The sequence below is a fragment of the Papio anubis genome, chromosome 12 (genome assembly GCF_008728515.1).
Source record: "Papio anubis isolate 15944 chromosome 12, Panubis1.0, whole genome shotgun sequence".
Taxonomy (NCBI): Eukaryota; Metazoa; Chordata; class Mammalia; order Primates; family Cercopithecidae; genus Papio; species Papio anubis.
Window position 1 is genome coordinate 60,193,005 of NC_044987.1, and position 13,545 is coordinate 60,206,549.

The following is a 13,545-nucleotide window of genomic DNA, read 5'->3' on the forward strand; positions in this document are numbered from 1 at the left end:
AAATACCAAACCCTTCAATGCACGCCATAAAAAGAACAATAGACCAAAAATATGAAGTCCTGGGTTTGAATGCTGTTCCTGCCATGTAATGATTCTGTGATCTTAGGCAAGTCAGTGAACATTTCAGTTTTTTCATTTATTAAAATATTAACTCCTGCCCTAGTTTACCTCATAGAATATAAAAAGGGATGACTATATACATGTCAGTTAAGTCACTACAGAAGTGGGTATGCTAGCATACATCCTCAGTCCTACCTACTCAAGAGGATGAGGTGGGAAGACTGCTTGAGCCCCCGAGTTTGAGGCTGTAATGCACCAAGATCACACCTGTGAAAAGCCACTGTACTTCAGCTTGGGCAACACAGCAAGACCCTATCTCTTACAAAATAAAAAGAAAAAGGAATGTAAGAGATAATTATAGAAAAGCTGTTTTGATTTTTTTTTTTGAGATGGAGTTTCGCTCTTGTTGCCCAGGCTGGAGTGCAATGGCGCGATCTCGGCTCACCGCAACCTCCGCCTCCCGGGTTCAAGCAATTTTCCTGCCTCAGCCTCCCAAGTAGCTGGGATTACAGGCATGTGCCACCACACCAGCTAATTTTGTATTTTTAGTAGAGATAGCGTTTCTCTATGTTGGTCAGGCTGGTCTGGAACTCCCGACCGCAGGTGATCCGCCTGCCTTGGCCTCCCAAAGTGCTGGGATTATAGGCATGAGCCACTACACCTGGCCGAAAAGTACAACTATTGATAAACCAAAAACATGTTGAATAATGAATGGATTTAATATTTTATAGTTCCTCTAATAGTAATAGTACATACGAAAGCAGTGACTTTCAAAAGATACTTCTCTCAAGCACATCAGGGGTGCAAAGCAAATAGGGATCTCAAATCTACTTTAGTCAGAGTAGCTCTAAAAGCTTGAATAAAGTTCAAAACCACTATGTTTTTGGCAACATCCATTGGCATCTATTAAAAGGAACAGTGACACCAGGATTTCAGGCCTTACCCAGGAGAAAATATTGGTGTACTGAAAAGCGAATGGATTCTAGAGACTAAACTTAGATTGAATCCTGATTCTGGTACATACTAGTTGGGTGACTTTTAATCTCTGAATGTCTTTACCCATAATGCAGGAAAATATTCACCTTGCAGGTCTGTGCACACATTAAATGACATAAAGTTACCATTACAATGTCTGGCACACAGTACTTACTTTAAAAATTGCTATTATTAAATTATCCAACAATACTTTGGAATTACTAAATCTAATCTGAAAAACTGAATTATGAAAACTCACCAACTCAGAATATGCACCCTGAATATGCAAACATGCCTAAATAATGTTTAGTGAAATGTTCATGAAAAATAGTTGAAAGAGTAAGCCACACAAGAGACTATCAAGGGAACAGGACTAACTTGTGAGTAACAGATAGAGTAGAAGAATAGAAGTTAAGAAAAAAGCAAGTATAAGGAGACATAAAGAATGCTTTGAAATTGGTGTGAGACTTCATAAATTACAACTGACTGAAGAAAAAGACTGAATCCTATATTATATGCAAAGGAGTAAGATACACAACTCAAATTAAGTATTCCCAGATGACAATTATGACTTCAAAATACACAATGGGTCTCACAGTCAAGAGACCCAAGTCCTAGTCCTTAACAGCCCCACCGCTAAGCTTCTAGGGTGCTTTAGGAATATTTGAGTCTCAGTTCCCTCATTTATTAATACATTCCCTTACAGAATACAGAACTCTCTGAATATTCAGTTCCTCAACTACATGATGAAGTGATGAAATGATCCATGTCTATGCTCTCTTTCAGCTTTATGATTCTAAGGAGAAAGAGAATCTGTATTATTACTACCATGAGACTTAGATGAAGCCTGCTTATGTACCAATAAAGTAGAAAAGAAAAATACGGGAAAATAAGCCATTTGAGGACCACACAAATATTCACCAATATATGCTCTTTTCTTCACAATACTACCATACAGAAAGGCCTTTCTAAAGAACTTTCTTTTCCAGGATAAGCAGTTACCCTAAACCAAGAAGACCGAAGCATCTATTTAAAAAGGTAAGTTGTCCAGGCATGGTAGCTCAATCCTATAATCCCAGTACTTTGGGAAGCCAAGTGGGGCAAATCACTTGAGGCCAGGAGTTCAAGACCAGCCTGGCCAACATGGTGAAATCCCATCTCTACTAAAAATACAAAAATTAGCCGGGCATGGTGGTGCACGCCGGTAATCCCAGCTACTTGGGAGGCTGAGGCACATGAATCACTTGAACCCAGGAGGTAGAAGTTGCAGTGAGCCAAGATTGTGCCACTGCACTCCAGCCTGGGCAACACAGTGAGACCCTGTCTCTAAAAAAAATAAAATGAAAAGTAATACAAAATAAAAACGATGAATTACTAACAATTATACAATCTTCTAATCAGCAGATTATCCTTTTATTTTCTCTCAGTATTTTCACCCAGTTCTTCAATCTTCAGAGAACTTGTTTTGACAAAATGAGACGCTGAGCCCTAATTAAACTTATCTAAAGAATGTATAATTATTAAAAATCTGATTTTCTTATGTATTTGTATAGAAGAGTGCTGGTATACTGAAAGATCAAATTGTAGTTTAAGAAAGGCAGCAATGAAGATATATAACAATTAATGTTATATTAATATTAAACTCCAGGTTAATTTTCCCAAATAATGTTACGGGTCAGTTTCCAAATTCTCTTTATTCATGTTATAGTCCAACTTTTCGATCTTCCAAAGTCAAAATAATCTTCACTTTACCTTCTATGTAGCCTTCTACCTCCTCTATTGTGCGTCCATCTCTCTATCTCCCCCTGCTAAGGTTTTCTCCTTTTTCTACTATATATCACAGCAGGTCTCCACTTCAATTCTTAGTTTCCTTCCCTGGTTTTTCCAATTGTTCTTCCCATTCCTTTACCCCACTGTTTTATAGGATTCTCCTTTCTTTTCATCCCTAGGACTTACTGTCACAGTACTGCATCTCCTATTCTCGCTTCTTTTGGTAAGTTTTTACACACATTACTTCTTCAGAACCTAAGGTTTCTCTTCTGTAGTCCTTTTTCAAAGAATATCTATCAATTCATCTCTAGAATCCCAAATATACTCTTGAGTCCTCATACCTAAGTATCCTTCCTACTCCTTTTCTCTTTACAGTCACTAATTCCCAGAATCCTGTCTGAAACTACAAATATCCCCTCAAAACCAAATGCCTATTCAATTGTTTCCACTTTCCAGCAATTATCCCATGTTCACCTCATTCTTTGTCCTCGGCCCAAGTATCCCCTAACCTGGCACAAGCCATTTAATGATCTAAAATTCCAAAGCCTCTCTCTTCAACATGGCTCTCCTCTCTTTCCAGCAAACTATTTCCCTAACTCCCAATGCTTCACTAATTCAAAGTCTTAGGCCAGTACATCGCTTCCCTCAGATCTATTAGCCCCGCAAAAACTGATTGCCCAAATCTTCCTCTAAGCTTCCCAGACCTTGCAACTGCAGCACTTCCATTCACCAAACCGTATTTATAGTTATTTCTCAATCTTTAGAGCCTATGGTCACTTCGCAAATTCTTCAGTCCTCTCCTTCTTCTCTCTCCCTTATCCTGTCCAGCTTCTCAGCACATTCCTATTACCCTTAACAATCTTCACGGCTATATTCTCCGCCTTACCTTAGGCCTACTCCCCAAACTTTCTCATTCTCCCTTAAGAGGCCTAATCTCACCTCTCATTCCCTGAATCTGTCTTTAGACCTCTGGGAATTATCTAGAATCGTCTGCTTCCTAGTGCTCCTCTTTCGTTCTCCAACCCTGTCCAACTCCCTCAGCTTTTCTACTATCTACTTCTCACAGTATAGATATTAGAACTTTTACAATATCCACTCCTCCCAAACCTTTTCTTAGTTGTTGCCTCAATTCCCCTCAACTTTTCTCTCAGTCATTCCCCATTTCTCTCCACCTTCCCTGGCCGATTTTCCTCCACCTTCGTCACCGTTCTACTCCCTTTTCTAAACCTCCTTCATTCTGGAGGTGATTCTCAGTTATGTTAGTCTCTCAGCTTCCCCAACCTTTGCCTCATTCCCCTCTCCCTCCAACATTATTTTTCCTCCAGTTTCTATTGACTTGGCGCCTCCCCTAGTTCCCCAATCTGCCTTCTACTCCATCTAATTATCTCCAGGCCGCCGCCAACATTTTCTCCTATCGGTAGACTCCTTCCCCGTGCCTCTCTGAACGCTCAGAGCCACCATTCTCCAATGGCCGGGGCCTGGCCCCTAGGTAGGAGTATGGGTCACGTACCCCATTCGCATCTTGGCTCCGCTCTGACTGCCCCCACTGCCGGGTAGAGGTGGGCGAGAGGGAAGGCGGCCGAGGTGCATGCTCTTTTCGAGGGCCGACATCAAGGAAAGGCTGCACGCACGTAGTCAAACAGTAGGCGAACCTTCGTCCCACGTTGAGTGTGGCCCAACCGGTCACGACTCGCTCCCCTAACGACGCCCAGTCGCCTTTGGACAGCACCCAGCTACCGGTAGCACCGCCTACCGCCCACCGGCTCTGCAAACTCCACCCACTCGCTTCAGCACTTCCACCGGAAGTGCGCAACAGCCCTCACACAAAGGAAGCTGGGTAACAGAGTCTGCGAACTCCGCAGACTCCCAACTGGAAACCCGACAACTTTCACCGGAAAGAGGAGCCGTCTTCAGGGCAATGCACCCTGGGCAATGGAGTCCTCAACGGGCGTATCCCTATGCGCTTGCGCAGCGGTAGGCGCCCCCAGCCAACCCCGCAGAGGTATTGTAGCAAAGCATCCTGGGTATTGTAGTCTATTGGCGGGAAGGCGTCTTGGCGCCTTCTCTTCGCACTGTTTTCCGGAGACTGTTAGAGGAAGAGTGGCTTTTTCCTGCCTCCCAGGCTGCCCAGCGGCGCCGGTTGCCGGGGAACGCAGGCGCCGTGGGGAGGGATGGCGGGAGGCGACTGCTTAGGTGCTGAAGACAGAGTTGTGCTGATGAAGAAGAGCTCGGGCTCATCATGAAGCAACGTAAAGGCCAAGGGCCTGGGGGCAGCCGTGGGCGCAAAAAAAGAGGTAACCCGAGCGATCAAAGATTGAGGAAAGCGTTAACAGGGGAGCAGGGTGTAAGGAATTTTAGGGAGACCCCCACCCCCGCTGGATAAACAAGAAAAGGGACGTAAGAAGGGAAATAGCCAGGGGACCAGAAGGTTAAAAGGAAGGGCAGTTGGCCCTCCAGAGAATAGAAAGGAATTAGGGGCTGGGGTAGGGGCCACAAAGTGGTGATTAATGAGATGAAGGTTACCGGTGGGATGACTGTAGAGGAGAAGAGCAAACAATAATAGGATTGGTTTTGATAACGAAGTGAAATGTATGTGTGCGAGTAGCTTTAGAGGTCCGCAGGGACAGGAAGAAACATAAATTGGCAAAGGGATGATATCATTTCTTGTGTGATTGTGGACAAGATTCACGTTTTATACATTACTGAATGACCAAGGATTAGTACAAAGCAGGACTCGGTACATGTTTGTTGAATGAATGAAGCATGAAGGGCTGGCTATGAGCAGGAGTTGGGGAAAAAATAATTGTAGAGTATAGAGCGGGGAAGAGTGGGAAATGACAGGTGTGATAGGATTGAAGTGGGGGTAAGGGCATGAGGTTCTCCTGAAGGACCTGAGATCGTGAAAGAGTGTACAGCAGAGAGTCCTTATCAGGTTAACACCTCGAGGAGACACAGGCTTACCGAGTAGGGGATGTTAGCTGCAGTGAGAACAGTCAAACTGGGAACCGAGGGCAGATCAGGAAACTGGATATTGAATCTCTACAAGACTGCCTCGAAGGGAAAAAGGACAGTGGGTGAACCTGCCTTTTTGCATCGTAGGCAGTTTAGTGAGAAAAGAAGTATTGGTTTGGAGCAGTGATAGGACATTAGGCCATTGGGTTGAGGACTGAAGCTACAATCTGGGAATTACTCTTATCCAAGCTGTTTAAAGATTACTAAGGCAGTCTTGAGGTAGTGACTTTCCTGCCGCGAAAGATAGGAGGATCTGAGACTGAAGCATACTAGTGCTCCCTGTGTCAAACCAGTTAAGCATGTTTGGTTGATAAGCGGAAAGTCAAAGTAGAAATAATATAGTATAGAACAGAATATACTTTTTTTGCTATACCATTTCCATAGTAGAAATATATACACAATCGTGTATAATTTTTATGTTGAAACTATCCGTAAGGATTATGGTGGGTCTTTTCTCCACTATGGAGGGCAGAGGGGATGTTTGCATTAGAAGTCCAAATAATTAGTCCTGATACATTCCATATATTTTCTTCTTTGAGGCATAACCACTCCTCAAAGAAGAGTCAAAGGAAAAAAAAGGTATACATAATGTATGAATGGTTTCTTAAATTTCCTCCAAGTCTTCTTGAAAATGTACTATGAATGGAAGATAATCAGGGTCATTAAAGGAAAATTTTATAGAAAGTCATGATTAATTGCTTTGTTTACACTTTAATGTCTTTATGAAATCCAATAAATACTAAAGCCAATAAATATATGGACCCAGCACTGTGTTAAAAATAGTGGCGGAATCTGAAGATTAGATAGTCTGTGTCCTCACTGACTGTGTGATCTTGGCAGGAAAGAAAAGTTACAGACAATTTAAGATGTTCTTCATTGAAATGCTGAGTTGTATGATATAGTCTAAATCGTTTGTGAGTGAAGGGAGTTGTTACTGTTTTATAGTTAGTGATTTTTTAAAAAAAAAAGTTAAAGATTACATATCTTAAAAACCATAGATGTTGCAATAATTAAAACAACTGTACTTGTAAAAATTTCAACCATACTTAGAAAAATTTCAACTACTTCTGATATTTCTATTTTTCAAATAGTAACTCAATTAAAGAAAAGTTTATATTAGTGTGTCTCTGTTGGTATGTTCTTTACTTACAGTAACTCAAATCAAACCTTAAATACTAATTAGTTATCAGGGTGACTTACATGACCAGGTAGATTATTCTGTGGTCTGATTTGATAGTTACTTCTCATGTGTTAGAATAATGGGTAGGATAAACCTTTTTTCTAAATGATGATAAATTGCTGAACTTAAGACTAAAGTGTTTTGTTTGTTTTCATTCAAAAAGCGTATTATATGTTTTCTATATTTAGTCTAAATTTTGATTTCATTTTCTTGGATTCCTCTACAGGTTTAAGTGACATTTCTCCATCTACAAGCCTGCCACCTCTGGTTGAAGGCCAGCTACGCTGTTTTCTAAAACTTACTATTAATAGAGTCATATGGAAGATTGCAAAGCCTCCCACTTGTGTACTGGTCCGAGTGAGATGGTGGGGAGAAACATCAGATGGAACCCTCTTTTGTCCCAGGGATGCATTGCAGACTGAACCAAAAGCTGTGAGAACAACTACACGTTATGCTATTCGTTGTGGTCCAAAACAGTTTACCTCTTATCTAACAGGTATGTTATTGTTTTATCATTGCACCTGCAGACATAATACAAAGCATGTGGTTATATTGTCAGCAACAAGTGTTATTGTGTACCTAGCATATATGGGCATTCTTAATTATTGAAGAGTCAAAGAGTTTTTATAGTAGAGATTTTTCTTTGTAAATTTATTGAGTGTTACTGTGTGCCAGCAGTTTTGAAATGTATTACTTCTAATCCTTACAATAACCCTGAAAGATAGGTATTGTCTCTGTTTTATAGACAATGAAACAAGTTTGGAGAGATGAAATGAATACTTTCTGAGGTCACAAAGTTGATAAATGACTGAATTAGGATTTGAACCCACTTCTGTCTGTCACCAAAACTCATGCTCTTTTCACTACACCATGCTTTTTTAGGCAATAACTGTAGTCTCAACTCTGGGGTTTACGTTATACTCAAGGAAAGAGGATATAGATGTAAAATTTACCAATAGTGCAAGCTAATACATACTAAATGCCAAACGAATGGTTTAGGGAGTTAGTATTACAGATGTTCAGAGAGGGAAAGCATCCCTCTGTAGGGAACCAGAGGCCAAGATGTCTTCATTTTTGTACAAGGAAAGTATTCTGAGTGTACTATGTTATTTCTTCATTCAGGTCAAGCTTTCACATAAATACGTTTTGGGTGATGGGGTTACTTATCAAATCAATTCAGTTCAAGTCAATAAAATTCGAGCATTTATCATGTAAACATTGTTGGGCTCAGAATATTGGAGAGCCAGGGGTGAGTTAAAGATTAACTTGTCCTTGAGTAACTTACATTCCCTCGAGAAAAAATTTTTGAAACATCAACATGTAAAGAACAAATGCTGTAATTCAGTCATTCAAAAAATATATTTAGCACATGTTAGACATTGTTTAAGGCATTGTGGGGTTTACCAAAAATCCAAAAAATTAATCAGAATGATACAGAACTCTAACTTCACAAAAAGTTTAGTTATTAATAGTAGGTTAAATACAATAAATGCAATTAAAAGATACTCATAAATAATCTTGGTACTGTAAACTTAAAACTGAAATCCTCAGGTAGTATTTTTATGTAAAGTAACAAATGAGGAGTGATTAGAAATTTAATAAGAGACAAGGAATTTATTAACATGGTAATCAACAGGTCAGACTTTTATTTGAACATCTTATAGTATACTGGTGCATTGGATTTGGCATCCGAACATTTACATTGGTGTTACCAACTATGTGATTTTGGGAAAGTCTCTTCCCATTTCTGATTCCTGTTTCCCCATCTGTAAAATGGGATCATATAGTTGCCCTTCCATTTTCTAGGTATTTTCACAAAGAAGCAACCTGGTTGAACGGGTTGAAGTCTAGACAGTCTAGAGTTTGAACTCTGGTTTCAGGACTAGATTGTTAGGTGATGCTGAGAGGTTCCTTAGCATCTTGGGGCCGCAGTTTCCTATTAGTTAATTGGGAAAAATGGCACTTATTTGTCAGGAACTATTGTAAATACTAAATGAAAAAAATGTTTGTAAAGTGATTGGTCTAGTAGCTGACACATTGTAGGTACAAGTCTTACAAAAATATTAAGACTCAGGCAGTGTGTACAGAGATTTAAGATGTATTCCCTGCCCAAAAGGAACTTAAAGATTAGTTGAAAACAAGACTGACATACATGAAACAGTAGTGAGCAATGCCAGACAGTGTCTGATTACTTGATACATATAGTAATATCATATGAATATTCTAGGAAGTTAATAAGGACTAATCTTATTAGGAAGCCAGAATCCTGCTTCTACTCTATGCTCTGGCTGTTTGACTTTGAGCAAGCCGTTTCATCTTCTTGGGCCTTAATTTTCCCACCAGTAAATTGAAAGAGTTAAACATCAAATGTGCCAGCACCCAAATTTCATGATTCTAGTTAAGAAAGAAGGCCATGGAAAAGGTAGAATTTCAACAGGAGACACATGAGGTGAACCTTATAAGTGACAGTCCAACTGTAAACATGACATGGTTTTGTTGTTGTTGTTGTTGTTGTTTTGAAACAGAGTCTTGCTCTGGCCCAGGCTGGAGTGCAGTGGTGCACTCTTGTCTCACTGCAAGCTCCGCCTCCCGGGTTCAGGCCATTCTCCTGCCTCAGCCTCCCGAGTAGCTGGGACTACAGGCTCCTGCCACCACACTCGGCTAATGTTTTGTTTTTTTAGTAGAGATGGTGTTTCACCGTGTTAGCCAGGATGGTCTCGATCTCCTGACCTCATGATCTGCTCGCCTTGGCCTCCCGAAATTCTGGGATTACAGGCGTAAGCCACCACACCTGGCTGACATGACATGTTTTTTAGAAAATGAAGCGATAAGAGACTGAATGTGGTGGCTCACGCCTGTAATCTCAACACTTTGGGAGGCTGAGGCAGGAAGATCACTTGAGGCCAAGAGTTTGAGACCAGCCTGGGCAAAACCCTGTTTCTACAAAAAAATTACATTCCACATGCATGGCAAAACCCTGTTTCTACAAAAAAAAAATTTTTTTTTAATTAGCTGGGCATGGTGGTGCACACCTGTAGGCCTAGCTACTTGGGAGGCTGAGGTGAGAGAAATCACTTGAGCCCAGGAAGTCAAGGCTGTGGTGAGCCATGTTCGTGCCACTATACTCCAGCCTGGGTGACAGAGTGAGACCGTGTTTCTAAAAAAGAAAGAAAACAACAGAAAATGAAGAGATAAGACATCAGTTCACAAAAGTGTGTGCTCTAACCAAAAACTTGGAAAAAGTGTGCTATTTCTTAACCTGTGTGGTAGATACTCGTGTTATTATTATTTTATTTACTCTTTTGTGTACATATTTAACTTAAAATAATATAAAATGCAAAAAGTAAAGTAATGAATATGTTGTCACATATTAGCATGCACTATATTTTTTTCTCAAGCCGTTTTTATTACACTCAAGATATTAAGACAAGTATAAAATAACCTTGTAATTAGGATACTGTATGAGTCAAAAAAGGAGAAGTCACTACTATATGAGGAGATTTCCAAATGAGTAAAATATATAGGCTGTACCAGTATTAACATTTGAAATGAAATGGGATTGCTCTTTTTTTCTAGGCTGGAGAGCGGTAGTAAGAACGATTATGTGAGTTCCTCAGATAAAAATAACAATTTAAAAAAGAAGGGGAAATGTATCGCATCTTACAGTTTTTGAAATACTTTCAAGTCTATCATCTTATTTGATGTTTAAAATCATTTTATTTATTTCTTTGTATCTATTTTATTTTATTTTTGAGAAAAGGTCTGTCTCCATCAGCCAGGCTGGAGTGCAGTGATGCGAGCACAGTTCACTGTAGCCTCAACCTCCTGGGTTCAAGCAATCTTCCCACCTCAGCCTCCTGAGTAGCTGGGAATATAAGCAGATGCCATGACATTCAGCTAATTTTTATATTTTTTGTGGAGATGAGGTCTCACTGTTGTTGCCCAGGCTGGTGTCAAACTTCTCTACTCAAGCAGTCCTCCTGCCTTGGCTTCCCAAAGTGCTGGGATTACAGGCAAGCCACCATGCCTGACCACTTTCTTCATATCTATTTTACCTTATTCTAAACAGAAGTTAAGGCAACTGCAAAAACATGTTAAGTACAGATTTCTGTTTAATTAATGAGAAAACCTTTACATTTTAAATCTTCATAACTTTTTGTTTACAGAAAGTGAAAATACAATAGGAGAAATAAGATGAAGCCACTGCAGAGCACTAGAAAGCATGCTCTGAGGCCCTGTACCTTTGCAGTGGGTATTATCCTGATTTTCTGAATGATGAATTTGAGGTTCAAAGAGTTAAAAGTGACTAACCCAAGGTTACCCTGGCACCAACCCTAAATTCAGGGAGGCACTTAACTCCAAAATTATTAATGCTTCTATTATATTATACTGCCTTAGAAAATAGAAGGATTATAGGATTCTGAGATATGCCTCATACTCTTACATCTTTCTTCCTTTACCCTTTGTTCTGTTGCAGAAAATAGCAGCCATGTAAATGTTTGGAGCATGGAACGACTAGAGTAGAAACTGAGAAAATTATGGCTGCACTACATGATTTTTACCTCTCTTTGATCGGATGGGATTCAGTTAGTTGGAATGTGAAAGACAAATGGGAGTAGGAATAGTGCTGAACAGTAGGGGTTCTAATTCCACAACAAATGAAGTATAAAGGTCAGAAGTCTATTAAGAATTAAGCTTTTTGTCCTAGAAGTGATGAATAGTGTAGTGGACTTATAATTAAGCGTAGTGGACTTACAATTGGATAGAAATGAGTTTTAGCCCAGTTCTGTCAATTTAAAGCTGTGTGAACTTAGGAATATACATGATGTTGCAGGGCCTCTTTTATCCCCAAATGAAGACAGAAACACCTGTATCATAGGGTTGTTAAGAGAATTAACGAGATGTGGAAGGGCCTGGCTGTTAGTAAATACCCAATGAATAAATGTTAGTCCATTTCCCTTATTCTACATGTGTATACCATTTTATAGTCTACAAAGCACTTTTATATTTATTTGCTCATATGACTTTCAGATAACCCCATGAGTAGTGTATTAGTCCATTCTCATGCTGCTATAAAGACTTAGCTGAAACTGGGTAATTTGTAAAGGAAAGATGTTTAATTGACTCACAGTTCCACATGGCTAGGGAGGCCTCAGGAAACCTACAATCATGGCAGAAGGGGAAGCAAACACATCCTTCACATGGCAGCAGGAGAGAAAAATGAGTGCCCAGCAAAGCGGGAAGCCCCTTATAAAACCGTCAGAGCTCATGAGAACTAACCCACTATCATGAAAACAGGATGGGGAGAACCGCCCTTGTGATTCAGTTATCTCCCCCTGGTCTCCCATGACATGTGGGGATTATGGGAGTTACAATTCAAGATGAGATTTGGGTGGGGACACAGCCAAACCATATCAAGTTGTTACACAGGGACTATGATATGTCAAGTAATTTGCCTAAAGTCATTTAACAACCATTCAGCAACTACCATGTGGGAAGACACTGTACTAGTGTTCTGCTTGCAGTAACCCCAGTTCCTCACACAGCAGTGATGCAAATGTTATGAGCCTACTTTACAGACAATGATGGCTTATACAGAAATAGCTTGTGAATATTGCAGTCAGAACACAATCACGGGTCTTCTAATAATAATTCCTACATGCTTTTCACTACAGTATTGAACAAATGGTGAAAATGAACCATTTTCTCAACTTTGGTTAAGAAAATACTCAGAAGTTAAACTGTTCTGAAATGATCTTAGATTCCATATGCATACATTATATTTCTTCTCCTCTGGCATGAAGGTATTAGTCTTAAGTGACTAGTTAAAGACGATAGTCGAGAAGTTTATTTTCATTTTTCTTGGTTCCAAGTGCTCTCAATAGCTCAGTGCTCCAGATATAACCCAAGAGTATGCAATTAGATACTCCTGGGAGGCAGAGACCAACCCGTGCAGCTATGCAAGGGCAATCCTTTGTCCATTTCAGAACTAGAAATGATGAGAATGAAAACTGAGATTTGTTGGTCTGTGTGTCAAAACCAAAGCCTGAGTTCTCGGCAAATACATTTAATAATACTCTTTTAAGGGTATTTTTCTTATCAAATACTTGCTATGCTAAATATTTTTGTTCAGTTGATTTATTTTTTCCTCAGTGTGTGGTATTTGTCGTTCTTCTCTAAATCTTTATTGTTCTTTTGATCTTGGGTTCATACTCCTCTATGCCCAGAATGGTATGATAAGTGATTATTTGAAATTAAAATAATTTAAGTTAAATTACTTTGCCCAGATAGTTAATTGTTATCTCTGTTGTAGTTTTTAAATTAGTTGTATTTTCTATCAGTTGTATCACTTTTTTTATTAGGAAATACATGCACATGGTAAAACATTTTAAAGGTATGAAAGGTTACCAGTCTCTTGTGTGTCTTTACACAAGAATATATTTACTTATAAAATATATTCTATACTAATAAAAGCTTCTTTGCATAATTTCTTTTATTTACACAAATTATATATAGAGAGAGTTAGCACTTTTTTTCTACTTAGCAAT

General features: G+C 39.5%; 2 protein-coding genes across 12 annotated transcripts in view; one reads left to right on the forward strand and one right to left on the reverse strand.

Annotated features, from left to right (window-relative positions):
- PPME1 (protein phosphatase methylesterase 1) overlaps window positions 1-4,595 on the reverse strand; it is an 83,553-nt gene extending 78,958 nt beyond the window's left edge. The window contains exon 1 of one of the 2 annotated variants that reach the window (XM_003910403.4): window positions 4,316-4,583. In XM_003910403.4, coding sequence (XP_003910452.1) covers window positions 4,316-4,416 — 101 coding nt within the window. In that variant the 5' untranslated portion in view covers window positions 4,417-4,583. Of the gene's footprint in view, window positions 1-4,315 lie in introns of both variants that reach the window. The other variant, XM_009186922.3, reaches the window with a different exon arrangement.
- Window positions 4,596-4,633: 38 nt separating this feature from the next.
- Window positions 4,634-13,545, forward strand: part of C2CD3 (C2 domain containing 3 centriole elongation regulator) — a 156,008-nt gene continuing 147,096 nt past the window's right edge. For 8 of the 10 annotated variants that reach the window (XM_021926297.2, XM_021926305.2, XM_021926302.2 and 5 more), the window contains exons 1-2: window positions 4,634-4,807; window positions 7,224-7,493. In XM_021926297.2, the coding sequence (XP_021781989.1) occupies window positions 4,738-4,807; window positions 7,224-7,493 (340 nt within the window). In that variant the 5' untranslated portion in view covers window positions 4,634-4,737. The other 2 variants (XM_021926298.2, XM_021926308.2) reach the window with 1 other exon arrangement.